At 35.2% G+C, this 23958-nt stretch overlaps 3 protein-coding genes and 2 long non-coding RNA genes across 8 annotated transcripts; 4 read left to right on the plus strand and 1 right to left on the minus strand.

Moving 5' to 3' along the window:
• The first annotated feature begins 1106 nt into the window (after window positions 1-1106).
• LOC130740024 (uncharacterized) lies at window positions 1107-6711 on the plus strand. 2 transcript variants are annotated; one of them, XM_057592513.1, is made up of 9 exons: window positions 1107-1387; window positions 1871-2226; window positions 3098-3131; window positions 3345-3572; window positions 4984-5073; window positions 5563-5628; window positions 5715-5806; window positions 5897-5944; window positions 6321-6711. In XM_057592513.1, the coding sequence occupies exons 2-9, from the start codon at window positions 1904-1906 to the stop codon at window positions 6436-6438; spliced, it is 999 nt and encodes a 332-aa protein (XP_057448496.1). In that variant the 5' UTR covers window positions 1107-1387; window positions 1871-1903; the 3' UTR covers window positions 6439-6711. The 2 variants fall into 2 exon arrangements, with proteins under 2 accessions (XP_057448496.1, XP_057448495.1); XM_057592512.1 differs by having other exon boundaries at window positions 1108-1387; window positions 1874-2226.
• Window positions 6712-7592: 881 nt separating this feature from the next.
• On the plus strand, window positions 7593-9561 carry LOC130735741 (uncharacterized). The gene is made up of 3 exons (XR_009018553.1): window positions 7593-8064; window positions 8482-8548; window positions 9264-9561. It is a non-coding gene; the product is annotated as an uncharacterized LOC130735741 (long non-coding RNA).
• Window positions 9562-10339: 778 nt separating this feature from the next.
• On the plus strand, window positions 10340-12868 carry LOC130735742 (uncharacterized). Of its 2 annotated transcripts, XR_009018555.1 has the most exons (7): window positions 10340-10506; window positions 10598-10661; window positions 10792-10806; window positions 11434-11507; window positions 11633-11740; window positions 11871-11943; window positions 12598-12868. It is a non-coding gene; the product is annotated as an uncharacterized LOC130735742 (long non-coding RNA). The 2 variants fall into 2 exon arrangements; XR_009018554.1 differs by lacking the exons at window positions 10340-10506; window positions 10598-10661; window positions 10792-10806 and having other exon boundaries at window positions 11295-11507.
• Window positions 12869-14911: 2043 nt separating this feature from the next.
• LOC130740025 (uncharacterized) lies at window positions 14912-17511 on the minus strand. Its single transcript, XM_057592514.1, has 6 exons — window positions 17225-17511; window positions 17049-17131; window positions 16225-16311; window positions 15825-15973; window positions 15478-15609; window positions 14912-15358 (listed from the first exon to the last, which is right to left on the minus strand). Exons 1-6 carry the CDS (start codon window positions 17361-17363, stop codon window positions 15169-15171), a joined length of 780 nt encoding a protein of 259 aa, XP_057448497.1. The 5' UTR covers window positions 17364-17511; the 3' UTR covers window positions 14912-15168.
• Window positions 17512-19258: 1747 nt separating this feature from the next.
• Window positions 19259-23074, plus strand: LOC130740026 (ATP-citrate synthase alpha chain protein 1). 2 transcript variants are annotated; one of them, XM_057592515.1, is made up of 13 exons: window positions 19259-19419; window positions 19628-19737; window positions 20199-20375; window positions 20511-20672; window positions 20792-20872; window positions 21029-21080; window positions 21208-21322; window positions 21466-21547; window positions 21949-22044; window positions 22132-22233; window positions 22371-22487; window positions 22584-22700; window positions 22805-23074. In XM_057592515.1, exons 2-13 carry the CDS (start codon window positions 19639-19641, stop codon window positions 22874-22876), a joined length of 1272 nt encoding a protein of 423 aa, XP_057448498.1. In that variant the 5' UTR covers window positions 19259-19419; window positions 19628-19638; the 3' UTR covers window positions 22877-23074. The 2 variants fall into 2 exon arrangements, with proteins under 2 accessions (XP_057448498.1, XP_057448499.1); XM_057592516.1 differs by lacking the exon at window positions 19259-19419 and adding an exon at window positions 19504-19536.
• The last annotated feature ends 884 nt before the right edge of the window (window positions 23075-23958 follow it).

Genomic DNA, 23958 nt, shown 5'->3' on the forward strand with positions numbered 1-23958 from the left:
AGGCGATTATACGAAAATGAGAACTTGCTTTGGACCCTTCATGCTCGCAGTCTCGAGGTGGACTTGTCTTGTCCTCTTTGTCTTTCTGGTTCAGAAAGAATGCAACACATATTGTTTTTTTCCTTATTATCCTGCCCCTCTCGTTCGCTTCTCCTTTGAAATTTCATATGGATAGAGAGAGTTATATGCATGTGTTGTTGCAAGATTTTCTAGCTCATGCAAATCCGGTTGCTACTAGTATGTTTCTTGGGATTTTTAGCATATGCATATTTGGTCGCTACTAGGGAGCATTTTGCAATAGGCCTACATTTTCCTTTATTACATCTTTGATGTAAGTATGTAACTCACCCATGTGTTAGATATCTTTTTAACACCAAAGAGATACACTACAACTCTCTAGGGTTGATCATTGGATTTTCCTCTCCTTAACTCATATGTCTACTAATTTTTACCACTTGAATTTTCATTTTTAATGAATAAATATATTTAAGAAAATAGATTAATAAAAAATATCATTATAGAGAAAACAAACATGTCCCTGTAGGATAGCTCAGGTGGTAGGAGCTGAGGGACATATGAGTTGAATATGGAGAAATTCACTGATCGATTTATGGTAGATGCAATTTATCTTTCCGATATAAATAAAAATAGAGAAAGCAAGCATAGCTATGTAGTATGTACTCTCCATGTTTGACCCTTTGAATTGACTTGTCCTCTATAGGTGTTTAAGATATTCAATTCAATAGCTCCCACCACGTGTTCCACTCGTTCTTCCTGATTCGTAAGTTGTTGTTGTTGGATTGGTGACGGACGATTGGTGGATTTGTAATTCTTATTTTGAAACAGTTCTATTTTCTACAATCAATTATGAATCTATTGTCAATTAAGTAGAAAATTTGAGCAAGTAACTTCTGAGTTTAAGAAATTGAGAAGTTGGTCCAAATATATAAATATTTTATTAAAAGTCACTGAAACTCAAAAATATTTTTGGTTGACATGAATTTACTTTGAAATTAACTACACAATAATAATGAGTTTTCACGCATATTTAAAAATTAAAAGGAAAGAATTTAATGGATATGCTTCCAAACACACCATAATTATATGATAAACGTGCCGTGCCAAGTTTATCAGAAAAGGCAGCAACGAACCTATTATTAGCCTGGGAATATAATAACCATAATCATCATCCTCATCAAAGTTTGATTGTTACGTACAACAGAACAAAAGGCGTGTTGTGTCTCTGAAGACGGTGAATCTTGTTGGGTGATTCCAAACCCTGTTACCTGCTCGCTCGGAATCACTCAATTTCCCTTAGGGGGATTCATCTCTTCACACTGCACAACCATCTTCTTCCAGCATCCACGCTCCTACCCTCTTGTCAATTGTCAGTGTTTCTCCATCTTCTGTTGTTTATGTTGTTGCTTTCTTCATAAATATCAATCATCTTTTTTTCTTGAATTTTCATGAACCCCATTTCAAGAACGAATCTGGGTTTGTTTGGATTCATAGATTCCTCCTCTGCCATTCAATTGTAATTCTCATGCTATTTTTTTTCTTATGTGATGGATGATTGTCGTTTTGCTATTCATAACTAACTTTTATTCTATTCTTGAATGGTATCTTTTATAACTTTATTACCTTTTGTAGATACTAGTTAGTTCAATACTTGTAAATAACGAAGTTAGTTACTTCCCTCCTTCATTTTGTTATGTTAGTTGCTTATAGTAACTACTTTTACTTAGTGTTTTCACCGATTCCTCGTTCGTATTAATATTAACATTCACTCAATAATAGAACTACTGATTCATTTCATATTCTTTAATTCTGTTAATAACATATTTGTAACAAATGAATTTCTTAACTATAGCAGGATCCTTGAGCTGTGCTTGGCAACCTAACCATGGAAACAGATACTACTGCCCTTAGTTATTGGTTGAATTGGAGGTTCTCCATCTGTGCGCTGTGGATTATATTCACCATGGGTCTAGGATCATTTTTGATATGGAAGTATGAGGAATTCAACAAATCAAGAGATGAGAGGGGTGAGAGGCAGCAGCAAAGAGCTGGGTTGCTATATGAGGATGAATTGTGGAATACATGTCTTAAAAGAATTCATCCTGTTTGGCTGCTTGCTTACAGAATAGTTTCTTTTATTGTGCTTTTGGGTTTGCTCATTGGCAATATGGTTGCGGATGGAGTTGGCATATTATACTTCTACACACAGTAAGCTATATTTCATTCATCCAGTATATTATAGTGTTGTGAGCAATTATTTAAAGATGGGATAGATTATACAAGTTATAGACATGCTTTCTTGAAGGCTTAAAAGCTGCCCACAGCTCCTAAACTTGTACGCATGCTTTCTTTGTTGATGAAGAAATCAGTGTGTGTTTGGATACAATTTAAACCTACAGTGGAAGTACTTTTTCCTCAATCCATAGAGAGAGCTATGTTTACTTTTTGTCTGAAAGTAAGTGTTAACATCCGTTTGCACTAGTTCCAACGGCTATCCAAACATGCCCTAAACCATTATTTGTTGCTCAATATGTCCCATTTACACTTAATTCTGTTTCATTTACACCTCAAGTAGCAAGCTAGAGACTTTGCTTAGTTATTTTCAGGTCCAGTATTGATTTTTGAAGAACATCTCTTTTGTAGCTACTATTATACTAAGAATGGCTGGATTCAATTCTTTTGTCCCCTTTCTCTGTCCCCCTTCATGTCTCCAATAAAATTGTCACCAAACAAGTAAAAGACTTCTTTTCACTCTTTACTTGTATCCCTTCTCTCATAGTTTGCAGTAAAGGTTTATTGCATTATCAGTGTTCTATTGAGAGATAGCATTGGTGACAGAAGATTTGAGTCCAGCCTGTATCATATGTCCACAATGAAAAACCTTTGATGAAGTGGAAGTACTTACTAAGGCATATTGCCTGAATTGGAGGATTCAGTATTCAGGGCTCACGGGATAAAAAAATTAGTTGGAAGAAAAGAATGAAATTATTGATTGTAATGATTAAACCCCACTATCTTAATCACCCCCTCCAGGTGATAAATATGCTGAATCCTTTTTCTTTTTTTGGCTGCTGAACAGGTGGACCTTCACTTTGGTCACTATTTACTTTGGGGTAATACTTCACATCTCTAACTCCTCTTATATTGAATAGCATTCTTTTGATCTTTGTTGGGGATAGGGTGGAATTTGGTAATTAGATTATTGACATTATCTTTAAGGTCAATAGGCTCCTCAGAGAAGACAGTTAAACCTTTTAGTCAACTGTTCTTTTCTGTTTTCAGCTTATATCTTCTATAAGTGACTTCTGCTCTCAATTTCCTTTCAGCTTGCATCTTTTTTCTCTATATACGGATGTTTCTTTAAACACGATAAATTTGAGGGCAACACAGTCGGTTCAGCTTGTTTAAATACAGAACGAGGCACTTATGTGGCTCCTACAATTGATGGGGATACAGATATACCCCATATGTATAAGAGCACTGATGCCTATCAGGAACCTCATACTCAAAATACTGCTGGTGCATGGGGTTATATTTTTCAAATAATGTTTCAGGTAATTGTTTCTTAAAGATTGTATTAGTGTAGTTTTTTCATGTGTGATATTTATCTTAACTAATCCAGCGTCCAACGTTAAGTCTTTGACCAGGATAGGAACCAATTTTTATTATAGAACTGATATGGAAAATTACAGTATAAAAGAATGAAAAGTAATCAGAGTAGGGGAAAAGCCACCCCACTCTACCCAATTGATTGCCTATCCTTCACTCTCCCTGTTCCTTCCCTCATATTCACACACACTGTCACTGATTCCAGTATCTTTCTCCCTCTCCCTTGCTGCCACTGTCAAGCAAGTTAGGATTCAGCAGAACAGAATTGTCTCTCCTAGGAACATACTTCCTTCCACTACTTTCCCCATCATCTCCCATCCTACCCTTTCTCTTCATTTCTTCCTTATGCGATACACCCTTATTGGAGGACTTTGAGTGGGGCCACCAGGTCAAAATTTCAAATTCACCTTTAACCATAAATTCTGTTTCATCTAGACATGCAACTCAGATTTTTTTATTCTAGTATTGGCTTTGTGAAAAAAATTGGATATTGTTGAAGATGTCGTGATTGTCCATGTTTTAGCTTGAAAAAGTTTGTTTGTTCAAGATGGAGGATTTCTCATGTTTTAAAACATGGGTTTCCCAATCACATATTCTAAGTTTCTAACTAGCAGTTTCCCAGGTGCCAAATTCAATTAGTCACATTATCGCAGCACTAACAGACATCTGATCATAATCAGTCAGGAAACTAACTCGAGAACCTTTTTTATTGGCATTTTAGGTAGTCCATCATTTGTATGGACTCCACCTAACATAATTTAGGGAGCTCCACTGACTCGTGTTTTAGGGGACGGGATTGTTTACATAACCTCTCTGTGAGCTCCACTACTAAGTACTAATGGCTTTAGGTATTGAACAGCTTTGCTGGATTTCTTGTTTTTCTTCTCCTTTTGGCTTCACTTCCTCTCTTTCCTTTGTAATAAAGCTTTGTTTATTTTAGGGTACAAAGATTATATAAGAAAGTTTCTGCTGTAATTGGCTGAAGAAGAATTCTGCTATATGCTTATATTGAAGTCGTAATCACGCTATCCTTGCCAAAATAGCTGATCAGTCGTAATGTTATAGTTTGAAAACTCCCAGTTACTACTGGAATAAAGTGATAAGAGTTCAAATTTACACCTAAATAGTATTATGTTTGTAAAATGGGTTTGCAGATGGAATGTTTCCACAATCAGAAGTTTATAGAAGGCTGCGATGTAGTCTCTATGTTGCAGTTGTGTGCTTAATATTATTTTGCCTTCTTGTTCTTTTTCCACTTATCAATTAAACACTGGAACACCAATTAATTTTGTTATCAACTGGTTTGACTCGTGAGGCAACCGATTGATTTGTTTTCATTTTCTTTTCAATAAATAGACGTGTGCAGGTGCTGTAGTGCTCACTGACTTGGTCTTCTGGCTCGTTCTTTATCCTTTTTTGGCACCCAAAGATTTCAGACTGGGTCTGGTAAGTTTATAGATCTTGTTCCTTCTCTGTCGTTTCTCCTTTCGGTTGGAAAAGTTATACTTAGTAATTAGTATATTGATAAGAATTGTTGTGGAGACTATTTGGCATATCCTTATAGTTTCATTTTGTTAAAAAATTCTAACAATTTTGAAGATTTCCAATGAATATCAGTCTTGCTAATGAAATTTCTCTCCAGTTGCTACTCACCATGTCCTTGAAATAAGCTGTATCATATTTTCCTTAAATACGAAGGGGAATTACATGATATTCATCTGTAAAATGTAACCAATATCAAAGTAGTTGTGCTTTTACAGCAAGTGATAAACATTGCTGTAATTAATAGGTGGTTGTTCTTTGATTTACTTTAATTAATAAAGCTAATGAGGCTTAAGAAAGGTGAATGGGGGTTTATAAATTTAAATATTGCTCACTTTTTAGTTCTTAAAGGATAGCCTGGTATTTTGCCACTCATAAGTTTTCAATTTGCAGTTCGCTGTTTGTATGCACTCCGTTAATGCGGTATTCCTTCTTGGTGAAACATCATTGAATGGCATGGTGAGTTTTTTTTTTTCTTTTCTTTTCCTCTTTTGTCTTTGATTATCCAGTTCAAGGTTTCAACTATTACTTCTCAATACATGCAGAGATTTCCAATGTTTCGATTTGCATATTTTATCCTGTGGACCGGCATATTTGTGATTTTTCAATGGATCATACATGCCTTTGTTTCAATGTGGTAAAAACATGTATCTCATCTTTTTGATTATTTTGCTTTTCAATTGACGCAATTCTGTTGTTGCTCATAATTCACTAACCTTTGTTACAGGTGGCCTTATCCTTTCCTTGACTTGTCATCCCCATATGCACCCTTGTGGTATGTTCTTAAATTCAATTGGTCACCGCCACTCAAACAGAGTCTGTAAAAATGAAAAAAAAAACAACTTTACCACTTCCTGTGACATATGCTTCTCCTTTTATGTGTTAGCATATTGTTATATATCTGGGAGTGCTGACAGATTGGTTTAATATTCAAAACAAAGAACTTATTGGCCGAGTATGAATCATGTTCAAGGTCTACAAATATGACAAACTTAAGATTAACTTGCAAGCAAGAAGCAATTCATCGCGTGACATTGCATGTTTATATTATCTGTAACTTGATGCAACAACTGATATGAAGTTAATCTAGGTAGGTCAAAAGTGTGCAGATTCTCATAATTTGATACATCTCCCTCTTGTTGGACTTATAGGTATTTTGCAGTGGGTGCACTGCACATTCCATGCTATGCAATCTTTGCTTTGGTAGTGAAGGTGAAGTACTTGTGGTTGTCAAGATTGTTTCCTGGTTCATGTCAAGTTGTAAGCTGATAATACATGCCACAACATTAATCAGAGGAGTTGGGCTACTTTCAACACGGTCAAAGCATTTTGAAGACGAAATTTGGATATCCCTCACCCCAAAAGAAAGAAAGAAAGAAAAAACAAAGTGTTTAGAGGACCGTGTCATTTTTTGTGGGGGAAATTGTGGAGATATATTTGTACTACAATTAGGATTGAATTCAGAGAAGTTCTGTGGTCTATTTTGTAAATGCATGATTGAATACCCATTTGCCCATTATACAATTCTGATCCATTTTGTAAGTTGATGTGTGTGCTGTCTTTTGAGTTCGAGTAGGCATGAGAATCAAACCCGAACCTGTGGGTAAAATAAACCCAACTCATAATAACTATTGGTTTCATTTTGATTATCTTGAATAAATTTAAATTTATTTTTATTTAATAAAGTTTACAAATAAAAAAGTGAATATTTTCTCACAGTAGATAAAGATTCTCTCATTCTCATTCTCATTCTCTCTTCCAATTAACAAAAGGTAAGTTTAATCAAACATCCAATTTCCACATACATCAAGTGAGATAAAAATAGAAGAAAGATAAAACTAGAAGAGAGAGAAATAAGAAATATGATGCATATTTGGATATATATGGTGAAAAACTATGGTGAATAGAGGAAATTTCCTTTATTTTGGTCTCATTGTGGTTTTTCATTTTAGGATTACGTGATAAGTAAAAAAGAGAAATATTTTGAAAAAAAAGTGTGAAAGTTAGATGATACTCCCTCCGTTCCTAATTATAAGACCTAATACAAAAAATTGCGTTTATTAAGAAAGTATTAAATGTGTCTAATTAGTGTATTGGTTTTTTAAAAATGCATACATTCTTCTATATTTACCCTTTGTCATTTTCTCTCACTAATTAATGGTAAGTTGTAATTAAAACTTTGGAATTGAAAACACACAATTAATGTGGGGGCATATATGGAAGAGTAGAATATTTTTTACTAGATTATTGTTAAAGGTCTTAGCAATAAGTATACATTTAGGAACGGGGGGAGTAAGTAATAAGTATACATTTATAAACAAAATTATGTAAATATGATTAGCAATAACTAACTCGTATAATTGTTTTTGCCTTTTTTTTTTCCGGGTATTAACTAAGGTATCCCATAGCTAATCTACTACTTCTTATTCTTCCACTACTGTAGCTAGAAGACCTCCAATTACACTTCAACACGTGTCCTTCTTTGACTTAACTCTGTTTTATATTTTTTTTTCCAACTCGCACAAGCAAAAACGACGCCGTTTCCTTTCACACTGTTCATCACCGTCTCTGAGTCTCTCATCAACCCTAGGTCTCTAATCGCGTGTTCTCTCCCTCTCTACCTACTGATTTCGAGTTTTCGACGGTACCCATCACATCCCGCCAGACTCTTCGCTAGATACAGTTCATCCGCGTACGAGCAACTGTTCACTGATATGCTAGGTTTCCTCTTTCCCGTGGTTTTCTTCTCACAAACGGCGTTGTACAACTTTCAATCAAGAAAGGGTTATTAGGTAAGGATGCAGAAGGATAAGCGGAAATCGTGGAAGGAGAAGGAGGAAGCGTGCTCTGTGCGGTTGAGTATGAGAAGGAGAAGCGAAGATCGTGGAACAACAGGTTCGTCTCCTCTATTCATTTCCTCACATATGGATTAAAATACCATAGTTAATTGATCGTACGAATAGTTACCTAAACCATATGCAAATGATGTGCTACTGGTAATAGGGTAATGGGTTTCTCCTTTTTGTACTCAAGGTCCTCTATAAATACTGGCATCGTTTACCCCTTTATCTCCGCAGCTTATGATGTCCTGTGAATCCCCTCTAAAATTTACTGATTGAAACAACTGGAAAAATGGATGTGTAGCTATTTTATTTATCTCTTCTATAGTGTCTTCATTGAGTTCTGTTTTGCATTTTCTTTAATGCTTCAACTGCAAATTTCATTTATGGTCAAGATTACAAGTTAGAGTCATGTGATATTGTGATCTTTAATTAACTTATAATATTTTCTGCCTTTTCCATTTTTTTGTAGGGTACTCTTGCATATGAGGCAGAAATTGGTTTTGAAAGGCTTGCAGAAACGTCTGGTCATGTGTGTGGTTAGTGCATACTTCATTTCTTATTTAAAAACTTCTTTTAATGCCTTTGGTATATTCATTCATTCTTTAGCTTTTTCTAGATATGTATTATGTAACTCCTTCAAAATATGGTGTATCTATGTGCATTGGTTGATTACTTTCATTAAGTATTGTTAATTTGTTGACTATTTTTTCTTTCTTAGTTTCTCTGTTGTTTTTTGTAATCTTGGTGTGTTGTTAATCTGAGGTATTGACATTTTTGACTGGTGAGGTTTAAATTTTATCCCTTTTCAAGCTCAGTCACCAACTCTCTTCCTCTTGGTGGTTAGCTTTTTTTCCCTTCCTTCCTTTCTTCTAATTAACTGCTTTGCTTTCTGATTCTCCTTCCTTCCTTTCCCCAGGTTGTTACTGATTTTCTTACTGATTTTCCCCAGCTCAGTCACCAACGCCATTATTGTTACTGATTTTCTTTGATTTCTTTTACTTTTTATTCATCTTTATCTGTGTCCCTTTGATCTGGACAGAATCTAATGAAATAATTAAATACATATGTTGCTTTGGTTTTGTTTCCTAAAGAACTATCTTATAATTATGTGTGGTGTTCCAAATCTTTAGACTTGATGAATTGTTCTTATCTAATAACATTTCATCTGATTTCACTGATATGTTTGATTTCTCCTATTCTCTTATTTCTCATGTATCTGCACACATGAAGCTAATAATTATCTTCATATAGGCAAACCTGAAACAAGAACTGAAGATGCCAAGGTTGCTAACACAGCAAACCTGCTGCTGCTGCTGGAAAAGAGGGAAAAGCTTTGAGCTTTTCTAGGTTGGATGTGTTTGCTGCTGAACCATTTGAGAACTTACCACTCCCCTTGCTGCAGAGAGAACAAGAAGGAAAGACCCTCTAAACAGCTTCAATAAGTAGTTAAGTGGATGGAATATCAATGACCACCATTATTGGGCTGTAAGCTCATCTAACCATTGTTACTCTCTCTTTAGTAATAGTACATTCTAGGTTTTTTTTTTGCTTCCCACTGTATTTTGTTCATTGTTGTTGGTAATAGTTTTATTTTATGGAACTGCCATAACCTACTTTGGAATTATCAGAAAAATGAGCAAGGAAGAATATACTTTGAATGCATCTGAAATTAGAAAGGCTGTCTATTATATTATTAACTTAATACTTTGAATGGAGCTTGCCCATAGTTCTTCTGAGAAAAAAAAAGATGACTGTTTTGTTACTTTTATTATAAATGCATAATCAGTGGGAATGATTCTTAGAAGATCATCCATGCTGGAAAGTTTTAAATCACATTTAGACACTGCTATAATCTCTCTTTCTTGCTTTACTATCTCAATAATGGAAGCTTTTTTTTTAAAAAAAAAATAGTGCATTGGTTCAACTATTTTTAAGTACTATATTGTTAGATAACGTCTTTGCTATACTCAATCTGCTTCTACTGTCATGGGTTTTACAATTTCTTCATTTTATGTTTCTATTTAGATTGTGTATTGGCTTAGCTTATAGAAGCATAAGCATTTGGAAGAGAAGCATAAGTATTGGGTATTATGGATTATGATGTTCAAAGTTTGGTTTCCATCCAAATATGCAAGAACAATAGCTCTATATTATTAACTTAAGTATTGGGTATTATGGATTATGATTTTTGGTAGATATTATTGGATTGATTACAGAGTACAAGATATTTGGTGGTTGTTAAGGGATTGAAGCCTTACGACATGAAGTTATATTTTCAATTAGGCTCCTGAAAACTTTGATTTCTAATCTAACAAGTTTTCTGGCCCTTCACAGGTGGGGAGATCTTTTTTTATGTTTTAATGGCGGTTGAGGCATAGAGGCATAGTCAGTGTCTATAACCAAGTCGCGTGTGGCTTGCCTGACTAGGTTATGAGGGAATGTGCATGTCAGGTGAAACTTGTGGAATAGGATTGAGCTTTCTATGTGAGGAGTGGTAAGTCATTATGAGAGCTTTAGATCTTATATATTTTTCAGTGTCTACATAATTGTACTTCACTGATATTTGTTTTCTTATGTCTGCAAAGCTAAAGGGGTTTGTCCCACAAGCTTGGCTGTGCTACGAGATGCAGTTCCAAAAATCTTCTTCAGGTGTGTTTCTCCCTTCATTTTAGCTTCCTTCATTTGATTCTGCATTTTTCCTTTCTTTATCCATTCATGAATTTCTAACTATTTTTCTTTCTTTCTTCTTCAATGATTTTTGCTTCTCTCATATTCCCAGCTGAAGGTCATTGAGGTGCGTTTTCCCTTTCTATATTTGTTTCTCCCCTTCTCCATCTTTTTGTGCATTTCTCCCTTTCTCCATCTATTCTAAAATGTTACTTTTGTTATTTTTATGATATAAAGGATTGTCTAGACTTGATTACATGTTGTGAAAATTATGATGAAGTCTTTTTTTTAATCTTAATGAAAGAATGAAAATTATGAGAAGGGGACACATGGGTCAAAGTCTAATTTTGATAAACACCCTCAACCACTAACACTTCTTTTTTCTTTCCATTGGCTGGATTTTTTTATTTGTTTTCATTTCAAATTCATTGAGGCTATGAAATCAGTTATTTGATAGCTTTGGTGACATGTATGACTTATATGAAGGGGGAATTAAGCTGCCTACATATATACTGAATAAAATTAATCATTTACCGGTGTTAAAGGAAGTCTTCAGAACTGATGGTGAACAATTCCTCAAGTTTCCACCTGCTAAAGTGATTCAAGGCTCTCTACCTTTGTCAAAACAGCCACTTCCTCAAAACTGACACTTGCAAGCAAAAATGTAATAACTTTTTTACATTTAGCAGCTTGAAAGAATGGATATTTTGACAATGGTTATTTCTTTTTATATGTTGAACACTGACTAAGTCAGATTGGAATACTGATGAAGAATTTGCAAGAGAGATCATTGCTGGTGTAAATCCTGGTTTAGATCACATCCTTCAAGTAAGCTCAACATTTCATTGTATACTACATTAGTTTCAATTTGGTATCAGCAACATTGATCCACTTAATGTCCTAATGGTGAACAATTGGTTAAATTCCTCATAATTTTTTAAAATTAATTCCAGGAGTTTCCTCCAAAAAGTAAGCTAGACAGTGAAGTCTATGGGGATCGTACAAGAACAATAACCAAAGAACAAATAGAGCTTAACTTAGATGGGCTCACTGCAGATCAGGTAAAGATAAATTTTTGTTTCCCATGATAAAAAATTACGTTTTTTATGGTAAACTATGTTATTGTTTTGTTGCCATAGTCGCTCAAGTAATGTCGATATTATTCTAACCAAGTTAAATTTTGTTGGACAGACTATCCAGAACAAGAAATTGTTCCTGCTAGATCACCATTTCAGCTGTTCGGAAGATAGGACCTTTACTAAAGGTGAGGTGGTTCTGCTGCTTCATTTGTTCTAGGATGTTTTTCATGTGACTGGTTTCACTTTAAATCAAAGAAAGGAAATACATTTGAAGTGAATTTTTCCCCTGCAAAATGCTCATTCTCCCCCCTCCCCCTCCCCCGCAAAATGCTTATTCTTTTCATGACACAAACCAAGAAAGCTGCTAATTCATTCCTTTTTGTCTCTTTTATATTATTATTGTTTTGTGTTTGGATTGAACTTTGGACCATAGAATAGTCCTTTGGCTTTTGTGTGATAGATATTAGTGCTCTATATACGATATATGCAGAAATATACATTTTTTTATCACTTATGCTTGGGACGGAACCCACATTTATATAGTGAAATTATGGTACTTTGATCGGGTAATGATGATCCACTTTGTATGTGAGATATTTTAAAGCAATATATGAAAACATTTTTTGTTGGTTAGCATGTTCAATTGAGTTTTTTCACAGTTTGGTTTAGCTACCATAGTGAGATGAATGTAGGTTTGGAGTTAAGAATGACAAGTGCAGTACTTGCTACAAAATTAAAAAAAAAAAAGTGAGAATGTGGGCAAAGCTGCACATATTTGCCTTTGTGCACATTTACCTCAATACAAGTTAGTCTTTTATCTTTACTTTGCTTTACTGCAGGTCCTCTCTTAGAATCTTGAACCTTTGTATTGAGTCAGTCTTGAAGAACTATAGAAGTAGCTTATAAAGTGGTGGTTCTCTCCTAAAGTTGGTTTGCTATGGACTTTGGAACCTTTCTATTGAAGTGAGTCTTGAAGATCTATTGATCCAGCTAACATATTGGTGTATTCATTCATTCTTTAACTATTTAGTCATTTCCTAATTGCTAAATTTCATGTTTAACATATTGTGGTACAGTTTTAAAATGAAATATAAGGCGATTTTTGATTGCTTTACTGTGTCTCCTGAAGTTGATTGCTTTAGTAATCCACTTTGCTTATTTCATAAGTATTCAGGCGCAAGTACTTTTAAAGTTGGTCTCTTTATTCTCAAGAACTATTGATAATACAATTTGGTTTTAGAGTAGTGTAATCTAATTTATTTGTCATCTGCTACCTTGTGTTCATTTAAATTTTTACCATGTGGTGTTCATTTGGTTATTCCATTCACTTAAATGGTTTACACACGTTTCAGTCCGTATTGTTAGTGTTGTATTAGTTTTGGCAGGATATTGGAAACAGTTGGTCTGATTATTGAGCTATGGGTTTGCTTAATATACCAAATTGTGTTTTGGTTTTTTCTAGCTGGATAATCAATTTAATTTCTAATTGTGTATTGAAAATGTGTTATTAAAATCAAACATTTTACCTTAACTGTATTTTTTTCATAATCCCATAAAAAAGTATAAAAAATGGTAAATGTATTTGCAATAGAAAAGAAAAATGTTTTTTTTTTTTAATTTAAGCTATAATATATTTATAGTTCTTTCAAATGCATCTGCAAAATAATTTTTTTATCTGTTTATTTTATTAGAGCTAAAGATGAGAAAATATGTTATATAAGAGATATTTCTGTACATGTTGAGAGAGGTTGATTGTCAACACTATATATATAAATAAATATATATATATATATATAATATTTTAGAAAAATAATAAGAGATATTCCTATTTGTTTAGTGAATTTAGAAAAATCTCAAATACGTGGATAATAAATTGTTCCCTAAATTTATGGTTCAAAATTGTGAACAAGTTCCTTGAAGACAAAGACCATGTGGCCAAACTGCGAAGCGTTGGTTAATCAATTTGTGTAAAAATATTTTCTTTTAGTTTCAAATATCTCTCACAGTCTAATATGTTATTACATTTCAGCCAACTTTTCATCTTTTACAATAAAGATTGTGCCAAAGTGCAAGTCGACAGGGGTCAAATACAATTAACATTCGAAACTCATCTAATTTATATATATAAGAAAGATAAAACATACTGTTCAAAAAAAAAAGGTAATAACAACTTATAAGTGATTAACAGTGGAATTCTAATTCAAATACTCAATAATTGTGACTAACAGTGGAGTTCATAAAAAATTATCCGTGCATCGCACGGACAAACGGGGATAATACTAGTTGAGACAAATCCTTGCATTAACTAAGGTATCCCATAGCTAGTTGAGACAAATCCTTGCCCTGATGTCAGGCGCACTCCTATGAATGCTTTTGCCTATGCCAATGCAAAGGAGTCATATCCGTGCATCGTGTATATATACTGAAAATTATATGCAGCAAATGCTATATTGTAAATCCTCATAAGAGCAATGTTGCAATGATGATTTTGCAAACACCATCAAGGCATGGTTTGTATGTATAAACTTTCTCCAAAAAGTATAACCACATTACTCACTCCATTTGCGTACGAGTTTGACACCATACTACGTGTGTACTTTCCAATGTTATAAATCAAAACTTTAGGAATTAGATGCGTCCAATGGGTGGAAACTTCCGTCCCCAACGAGCACTCAATCCAACCTCGTAGTTCCATTGATTTTTTTGCATTGGAATGATGTGAATGTACTTTTAGGATGAAATCAAATGAAAATGAAACACTATCGAAGAAGTCATGTTGGGAACATGAAATACTCTCGGCATTACTCATTTGGGTATGGCAAAAACTCACATTCACATTCCAAGTTTTCCCAAAACAACAATTCACTATTAACCACCAAACACATGCTTTTTTGGTTGGATGTTGGAGAAGTCTAAAGCCAAGATTTTGACAAAAGCTTGTCTAATAGCTTTAAAGCCACCAATATAATAGCTTTGGGTGGAAGTTAAGGTTCTAATTTAAAACCAAATACGTGACATTGGCCAAATGATATTTGAAACTGCATAGTGCAGTAAAAGACCTTTGTAATTTTCTTGATTATCACCCAGTGGAAAAATGGAAGTAGAAAGGAAGAGCAGCGAAAACAATCTGAAAATAAAGTTGGGCAATAGGGGTTAAGAAATGCCTGGGCAAAGGGAGAGCAAATAAAGTGAATCCAAGTACTTGTACAATTAATTGAACCAATATATCAGGACTTCCAGTAAAGCCAATCCTCATTCATTCCAACATACTGACTGACAACTTCCCCAGAGCCCCCCTCACTTCATTTTCCTCTGCTTATCCAGGCAGTGCTGAGTTTTGAGAAGTAACAACTAACCCCATTCATAACAAATTCAATACAAAAAAATCTAAGTTCAAACATAACATCCATTTATGGCTTCACATATTCTCTGATGAACTCTTCCAGCTGAGATATCTCTCCAGTTAAACCAGAAGCATCTGCAGTGGTAACTTTGTTACAGCACTGGGTAAAAGAAAATGCCTCACCAGGTACCCCCAACGTGAACTCATTTGTAACGTCAGCATCTGACACTGCACTTCTTGATGCCCGTAATTTGTCACTGGAGAAGGATAATAAGAGTCAACAATAGAGTTGCCAAATGAAATAATGAAAAGAATGAGGCGATCAAGCATTGAGTAAAAGTTATGAGGACAAATTTTTTAGAATTTGAAGCCATACATTTCCTTCTCCAACTGTCTGCGGATAAATTCCTTTGTATGAGCAGTGACTTTGTCTGTTTTGTTGCAGAGAATAAGCAGTGGGATCTTCTTCTTTACCACACTTCCCTTAGTCAATATATCATATAGGTACCTAAAACGTAATAGAAGTGTTAGTATCTTAGTAAGTACTAATATCCCTTCTTCCTCAAGAATAGTGAGAATTAGAAATGGTCACTTAGATATAATAATCTGTCAAGAGTATTTTAACACTTCCTAACATGGATTACAAGTGGCCCACCATAATATTGACAGAAATTGTTACTTCATAAAAAGATGGTAATCTAGCAATTGAAAGGAAGGAATTACTCTGAAGCAGCACGGCAATTTGGTAAGAAGTCAACAGCATCAACCACAAAGACTACGCCAGCTGCTTGAGGCAAGTACTCATCCAGTTTGGGTCGAAGTCGAGAATGGCCAGGAACATCAACAATATGAACAGGTTTTACCTTGCCCTTCTGTCAAAATCAAAGAAACGTCAGACAATATTTTGGTATATTGTAAGTCTGATTCCACAATTAACAGAACAAACAAAAGAAAACTAGATATAATTTCAACTAACTTGACAACAAACGAGTTTCTTCCATCAACAATAAAAGGTGAATATCCTATTTTCATAAGGATGAGAAGCAGAAATTTCCACATACCCCAAAAAAGATGTTAAAACTGTACATTCAAGCAAGAATTTGACAGCAGGAGGCTAAAATACCTTTGTTGTCTCACTGTGAAGAATAAAAGTGCCTTCATTAGGTTCCATAGATGTAACAGTACCCTGATGAGTAGAGCCATCCCTAAGCTGAAACAGGCATAAAAAGTGTGCCAAGAAAGTTAAGTTAGAAAGAAAACTAACTAGTTATCTGATTATACCCCACACCATGTAAATGTAATAGCAACTGCTAATATACCAAGACGTTTCCAGTTTTTAACCAACCACCCAACATAACCATGACTCTTCTTTTCCCTCATAACAACTAACAACGAAGGAACTTCATTATACAGTTCAAAAAAACTTTTAAGCAATATGACCAAACCCTCACAAAGGGTTAAACCTTAAAAAACCAATTTATTTCTTGTTTGCAGAATTAATAAAAACACAATGATACTAACAAAGGACTAACCCTTTTCGAACAAAAGGAATATACAACGGCATAATTAGGGTTTGAACCGAAAACAACTTGTTTGTATTTATTTCTTTCAAGCACTCATGTATAATCCCAATATTTTAGACCAAAATTCCCCAAGACCTGAAACATCAAGCAGAATCCTACAAACACTTCATTAACTGTATATATCAAATACAGACAATTCCCTAAGACCTGAAACATCAAGCAGAATCCTACAGACAATTTTGGTTTCGCGAATACGCAGCAAATTAAGCACATAGTGAAAATGAACTCAAAACAACTCTATACCCATCAAACCAAAATTCAATCAGGAAATAAAAACACCAAATGCCAATCCACGAACTATACTAAACCGAATTGAGGATCAATACACAAAGCAATGAAACCACAAACGTCAATGGGAGCTTACCTGATAGAAGAGAACGGTTTTGCCACTCCCAGTAAGCCCCGTCAACACAACAGTGTTAGTTTTTGCACGCTTGAACAACCGTACTGCAAACACAAAAACCAAAACCATCAATCAACACTCACAACACACAATCAACCAAGAGAATCGGGAATTCAACAACGAAAAGAAGAACTCACGAGAGAGAAGAAGCAGGGTTGTGAAAACCGCGATAGCAGCAGCGATGTAGAGCTGTTCGGGTGGGACCTGGCGAAGATAATCGGAAGCGGTGAGCCATAGGCGAGAAAGCTCTTCCTTCCAATGCTCTAATTCTTGCATTGTGAAATCTAGGGTTTCGTTATGGTGCGGCGTTCGGTGCTCGGAATTCCGTCGCCTGGAAGTTTCTTCCGCCGTACGCGGTGGTTGTCGAATGCAGATCTGGCGTGTCGACCTGGAATCGAGGGCTTTTGAAATATGAGAACAAACGGCAGTAATAGTGTGTCGTTTAGGATAAATACTCACGCCGTTAATTTTTGTTTGCAACTGCTTCTCACACCGTTAATTGTTTCATTCCTCTTTAACTAGGCAAAGTAAGACTATGTTTGGTTTAGGAGAGAAATAAAGAATAGAGAAGAAAGAAGGTGAAATGAGAGAAAATTGTGAGAAATAATGTGGGTTTAATAGACTGTTTGGTATAATAAAAATAGAATAGAAGAGGAGGAGAATAACGAGGTGGATATTAAATAATAGAAAAAGAAAACATTGATTTATGTAAAGACATTTTTACCGACAATTTATGATTATTGGCAACCAGTCCATTTTGGCGAAGGATTGATTAGTTTAAGTACAAATAGAGTTAAAATATTTTTTCACCAAATTTTAAAAAGGTGTCATCCAGGTTTTTAAAACCTCAATAAGTAATTTTGTGATTATGGTTTTTAGTTTCAAGAACATGTAATCTACCACCACCGCTACGACCACCGCCATTGCCACCACACCATCAACCACGGATACCACCCACCACAAGTAACCTTCACCACCCACCATCATCATCGTCGCCGCCACCCCCACTGCCACCTACTGCTACCAACGCATTTGGCATCGCCACCACCACTACGATTACCTCCACCATCGCCACTAGAGCTCCACCACCCTCCACTGCTTCTGCCACTACCACAACGATAACCATTATCTTTTACCGCCTGTACCACTACCATCTCCCTCTAGCACTACTAAGTTTGAATAGGACAGGTCGTTCATAGAGGCATATAACCTAATTTACATTGGGTTCAATTTAGTCCCTGCCAAATTAGTACATACAAGGTCAAATTCATCAAAAGTACATTCAAACCGTCTTAAAATGTGTGGTGCAAAAAATATAACTTAAGTCTTAGGTTGTTTTTAGTTTACTGTTAAATGACATTCAACCCAAGTACTCCAATTTTATACAGTCACATTTTCATCAACAAAAGCTAACTAACTCCCTAACTAACTTTTGGAGTTAAACCAAACATACACTAACTCCTTTCATTCTTTCAACCGATAAAGGATGACAGAAAATGAAAATATAAAGACTAATTTCCAATCCAACTCAACCAGATACGGTTGCTAAATGATCAGCAGCCAATTTTTTGGATGCTATGTAATTTTTCTTTGTACTGGACCAGCAGCCAACTTGCTTCTCCATATTGAGCTAATTTTGACCCTTGGGAACTTGGGGTAGGTGACATTTTCCAAATTCAAAACTGGCAAAACAATAACCCCATTAAAAAACAAAGAGATATAAGCTGTGACCAATATTAAAATAATTCAGGCATAACGTTCCAAGTATAGAGACTCGGATGATAAATAATGTCTAACATACATAACTAAGTTAGACTTGTTAAACATATATTTTAAAGTTTGATCAATAAATCATGTGAATGAATGATGATAGATTTATTGAAAGATATGTACTCACTTAACATTATTTCAAAACTTATAGGATTAGTTTCATGTCGGCCAACTGTGGAGTACTTCGGAATAAACAAAAAAGAGACAGAGATCATGAAGGCTGAAATTCTGGTTGAAACTTGGAGACTTTGGTCTGAAGGAGGAAGTAGAAGCGGGTAGGTACCACACTCCACACATGTGTGTGTATGTGTCCTTGCCTAATTCCTTATCACCCTCTTTTATATTCACCACCAACCCAACAACCCCATAATTTTCTTTTATATTTTCCACTTTTTCCGTTCGCCACCCAAAATCAAAAACAAAAAAACAAAGCTTTCAGCTTCACCTATAAATAGAGTCAGCCACCTCACACAATCATCGTTCGTTCATCTGTTCGTTAGATCCAACTACACCCCCCATCTACCCCTCACCTCACCCTCCATCATCTTTTCCATATCTTAAGGTGATTGATTCCAGATCTCAATTTCCATATCTGTTTCAATTTGCTTCATTTTCTTCTTAAAGCTTCGATTTTGATCTGAATTCTGGGGTGCCCAGAAGCTAATTTTTGATTTCCCATGTGGGATTTTGCTCTTTGTTTCATTGCATGTGTCTTTATTGTAATTCAGATCTCTCATAGTGAATTGTTGTTTGTTTGGTTGATGTAATAGATTAAGAAGAAATGGCGCGCAAGAAGATCAGAGAGTATGACTCCAAGAGGTTGGTGAAGGAGCACTTTAAGAGACTCTCTGGCAAGGAGTTGCCAATCAAGTCTGCACAAGTAAGTACTCTTATCATCATCATTCATCAGTTACCTAGTTTATACAATTTTTGTTATAATGTGCTTGTTATGCATGAGTTTATATCTGAATTCTGAACATCTATCAAGTAAAGCTTGTTATACATTCATTTAATTTTGTTTTGCTTTTACTTTAGTAAGAAATTTTATAGCATGTTTAGATTAGCTTCTATATTTTTCGAATCAATTCGGTCATCCAGAAACTACTCACAGAAGCTTCTCCCGGCCTAGAACTGATTTTGGCTTTAGAATTAGTTGTAGATGTTTTTACAAACATGCACTTGATCGTTTAAGCTATGTAACTTCATAATGTGCATAAAAATGAAAAAATTAAACTATAACTGTTTTTTCAGAAATCAATAAGCTTTCACCATCTTGTAGTGATTTAGGGTAGTGTGTATATCGGACATAAGTAATGATTTTTCTTGGGTTTATGCCTGAAGGTTACAGGGTCCACTGATTTCAGTGAGCTGCAAGACAAGGAACCGTGGCTTTCATCTTCTAAATTGGTTGTGAAACCTGACATGTTGTTTGGGAAGCGTGGCAAGAGCGGTTTGGTTGCATTAAATTTGGATTTTGCACAGGTTGCTTCATTTGTGAAAGAGCGTCTTGGAAAGGAGGTGTTTTTCCGCTCTGTGGCTTTGTCCTCCAAATCTTTACTTTCATGGTTTTCCATTCCCTTTTTAAGCTTATAAGTATTTTCTTAATAGTAATACCCTTGATTTATTTTAGTCATGTACTTCTTGAATGTATAGGTTGAGATGGGTGGATGCAAAGGACCCATAACAACTTTCATTGTTGAACCATTCATCCCCCACAATGAAGAGTTTTACCTTAACATTGTCTCTGAGAGACTCGGGAACAGCATAAGCTTTTCAGAATGTGGAGGAATTGATATTGAAGAAAATTGGGATAAGGTACTGCATTGCATATTTTTCACCTTATAGATTAAATATTCTCAATGTTTTGCACTTGTAAAATTTTCCCTTTTTCGCCACAAGTTACCAAGTGGTTTGTGACCTTGTTCATATTTCAGGTTAAGACTGTATTTATTCCAACGGGAGTGTCTCTTACATCAGAAATTGTTGCTCCACTTGTTGCAACCCTTCCCTTGGAGGTAAATTCAAGTTAATTGCTAATTCATTACAGATTAACTCTTGACTTTTGACTCTTGACTTTTGACTTTTGACTTTATTTATGTTCTACATATAACTTTCATTTTTGATGTAAATCAATTGGGCCATGTGATTGAATACCCTGTATTTTTTAACAGATCAAGGGAGAAATTGAGGAATTTCTTAAGGTGATTTTCACTCTGTTTCAAGGTATACAAAAGATACATTAGCCCACCACTATATGGGCTTGTGCAATCAACTTTATCAACTGTTACATTTAAATTGTACCATTTACATTAAATTTATATAACTTTTTTTTGCTTTACTTTTGTGGTAGACCTGGATTTCACTTTCTTAGAGATGAACCCTTTCACATTGGTTGATGGAAAGCCTTGTCCTTTGGATATGAGAGGCGAGCTTGATGACACTGCTGCTTTCAAGAACTTCAAGAAGTGGGTTATTTTCCTTTAACAAATGCCAAGTGTTATTATCATATATCAAACCGAATACTATATTTCTAATTCATAATGCAAAACTTGTGTATATTGTGCAGTCAGTATTTTTAAATGAACATATGTGGTTGTATTTGTTGCAGATGGGGAAACATTGAATTTCCATTGCCATTTGGAAGGGTTATGAGTGCGACTGAGTCTTTCGTTCATGAATTAGATGAAAAGGTGCTCAAATATAACTTTGACCTCGTGCCCAATTCAGTTAAAACTATGCGCATGAGATGGATGTGTTGTGCATGTACATACCATGCAGTGTCTTTTTTACTTTTTACTAAGGACTATTACTATAATTATTTGGCTCCAAGTAATGAACCAGTAATTATTTCAAATCCCTTACAGGAATATTGGATAAGTAAAAATGCTATAGGTCTTAAGCCTTTGTTCTTACTTATGACTATGTAAAACTAATGCCTGGTCTGCATATCTTCATGTTCAATTATATCCTCAAACTACCTTAAAAAATAAAAGCATTCCTCAATAATTTATTCTTGAATGCAATACTACTATTACTTATAGTTTTGCTGTGAAGTTAATAATTAATTTGTACGCTTGTTTGATGTTTGCAGACAAGTGCATCTTTAAAATTCACAGTGTTGAACCCAAAGGGCCGAATTTGGACAATGGTTGCCGGGGGAGGTGCTAGTGTCATCTACGCTGATACAGTGCGTTTCTCTTTAAAACCAAATTCATAGTTAATCTTCAATTTTGCAGCAGTAAGTGACAACATATGTACGATGATATTAAAACAGGTAGGAGATCTTGGCTTTGCATCTGAACTTGGAAATTATGCCGAGTATAGTGGTGCACCCAAGGAAGATGAGGTCTTGCAGTATGCCAGAGTTGTGATTGATGTAAGTAATTTTTGTTCCTGCTTTATTTTTGCTCTTCCTAAAAATTTACAGACTGAATGTTGTTGCTCTTCCTTCTTTGAAGAGTCTAATACTATATGTATTCCTATAACTATAACAATCTCTTGATATCTTTCCAGTGTGCAACTGCAAACCCTGATGGCCAAAAGAGAGCTCTTGTGATAGGAGGAGGCATAGCTAACTTTACTGATGTTGCTGCTACATTTAGCGGCATAATTCGGGCACTAAAGGAGAAGGTAAGCCTATAGCTGTGATCCTCTAGCTTTGCTTTGTTGTATCGTGTGAATCTTCTTATAGTAGAGTTAATTGATTGTTGAGATATTGCAATCCAGGAATCAAAGTTAAAAGCGGCAAGGATGCACATTTACGTGAGGAGAGGGGGTCCGAACTACCAGAAGGGTCTAGCTTTAATGCGAGCACTTGGAGAGGAAATTGGCATCCCCATTGAGGTTACTTAATTCTTGCCTTTATTGATAGTATTGACCACTCATGCTGATTGCAAAAATTGTTGTGAGGAACAATTTTTTAATCTTTTTGGGTATTTTTACTGCAGGTTTATGGACCTGAAGCAACAATGACTGGTATATGCAAAGAGGCAATACAGTGCATTACTGCTGCCGCTTAGCTTTCCATTATAAGACAATGCCTTGTTTTATGGTATTTTCATGGCAAGTCATATTTCCCTTCCCATCCCAGAAATTTGGAAATTTAGAGCGTATGTTTGTAAAATCAAGCCATCCAAAAAAGAGTGGCTGAGAATGTTGTTCATTTTTTGTACAATTCTGATGGCACTGTCTTGACACAATAAAGAGTGTGTTTTTCATTTGACTGTTATAATGTTTCCCTGTGTTTTAATCTACTATCTTCTGGTCCTTCTCAACATCTCCCCCGAATAATCTCCCCTGAGCTTCTATCATCATTGCACTAACCTCCCGTAATTTTGTCATAATGACATTCAAAACCATTCTATTATTCTAAATGAGATATGGAGGAGGTAGGTCAATGCATTTTACAAAAATGGAGAGGGTATGAGTGCAAATGACAAACCTCAAGAGATGTGAGTGCAATTTTCCCTAACGGTTAAGAATGGATATAACATCACTTTTACCAAAAATAAATCACTCTAAACTCACTTTGACCATAATCAATTCTACAAAAATTAATTCCCATAACACTTTCAAAAATAAATAAATTCCTATAACACTAATCAAAATCCACACTAAAAATAGCTTGTATACTTATGCACAAGTTAAAGAGACCCCTAAAATACATGATGGGGTTTAAGGGAAATCGTTTGGCAACATCTAATGAACATTCAAAATCAAAATTTTAAAGTAATGTTTGGGGGCTTTGGGGCTTTGGAACGATGGAAGAAGGTATGCGTGTGAGGCTGATGAGTTGAAAGGAATAGAGGAAAAGGTGGAGGTGGGGAGATGCGGGAGTGGGGAAATGGCAGAGTTGCAATGGACAGCGCTAGATAACAGTTACTGAGGAGGTGATAAGGTGTTGGCCGGACAAAATAGCCACACAAGGGAGGAGGGGTGACGATGTAGGAAAGCAGTCTTCATTAATGTTTGGTGACCACCTTAGGGACGTGTAGCACCCAAATATTAGTGAGAGAGAAAGGAATAGAAAAGATAAGTGATAAATGTGATATGATATGAAGAGATAGATGGCGAAAAAAATAGGTATAGGTGAAGATGTTAT

This window comes from Lotus japonicus, chromosome 2 (assembly GCF_012489685.1).
Source record: "Lotus japonicus ecotype B-129 chromosome 2, LjGifu_v1.2".
Lineage (NCBI taxonomy): Eukaryota > Viridiplantae > Streptophyta > Magnoliopsida > Fabales > Fabaceae > Lotus > Lotus japonicus.

What these genes read in the sequence shown, in the direction of transcription:
- LOC130740024 (XM_057592513.1), top strand. Translation starts at nt 1,904, where the DNA reads ATGGAAACAGATACTACTGCCCTTAGTTATTGGTTGAATTGGAGGTTC. An exon ending in ATATTATACTTCTACACACA is followed by an intron (nt 2,227 to 3,097) that starts GTAAGCTATATT and finishes GCTGCTGAACAG; the next exon opens with GTGGACCTTCACTTTGGTCA. An exon ending in TCCCCATATGCACCCTTGTG is followed by an intron (nt 5,945 to 6,320) that starts GTATGTTCTTAA and finishes TTGGACTTATAG; the next exon opens with GTATTTTGCAGTGGGTGCAC.
- LOC130740025 (XM_057592514.1), bottom strand. Translation starts at nt 17,363, where the DNA reads ATGCAAGAATTAGAGCATTGGAAGGAAGAGCTTTCTCGCCTATGGCTC. An exon ending in AATTGCCGTGCTGCTTCAGA is followed by an intron (nt 15,610 to 15,824) that starts GTAATTCCTTCC and finishes ATTACGTTTTAG; the next exon opens with GTACCTATATGATATATTGA. An exon ending in AGACAGTTGGAGAAGGAAAT is followed by an intron (nt 15,359 to 15,477) that starts GTATGGCTTCAA and finishes ATCCTTCTCCAG; the next exon opens with TGACAAATTACGGGCATCAA.
- LOC130740026 (XM_057592515.1), top strand. Translation starts at nt 19,639, where the DNA reads ATGGCGCGCAAGAAGATCAGAGAGTATGACTCCAAGAGGTTGGTGAAG. An exon ending in TTGAAGAAAATTGGGATAAG is followed by an intron (nt 20,673 to 20,791) that starts GTACTGCATTGC and finishes TTCATATTTCAG; the next exon opens with GTTAAGACTGTATTTATTCC. An exon ending in GTGTCATCTACGCTGATACA is followed by an intron (nt 22,045 to 22,131) that starts GTGCGTTTCTCT and finishes ATATTAAAACAG; the next exon opens with GTAGGAGATCTTGGCTTTGC.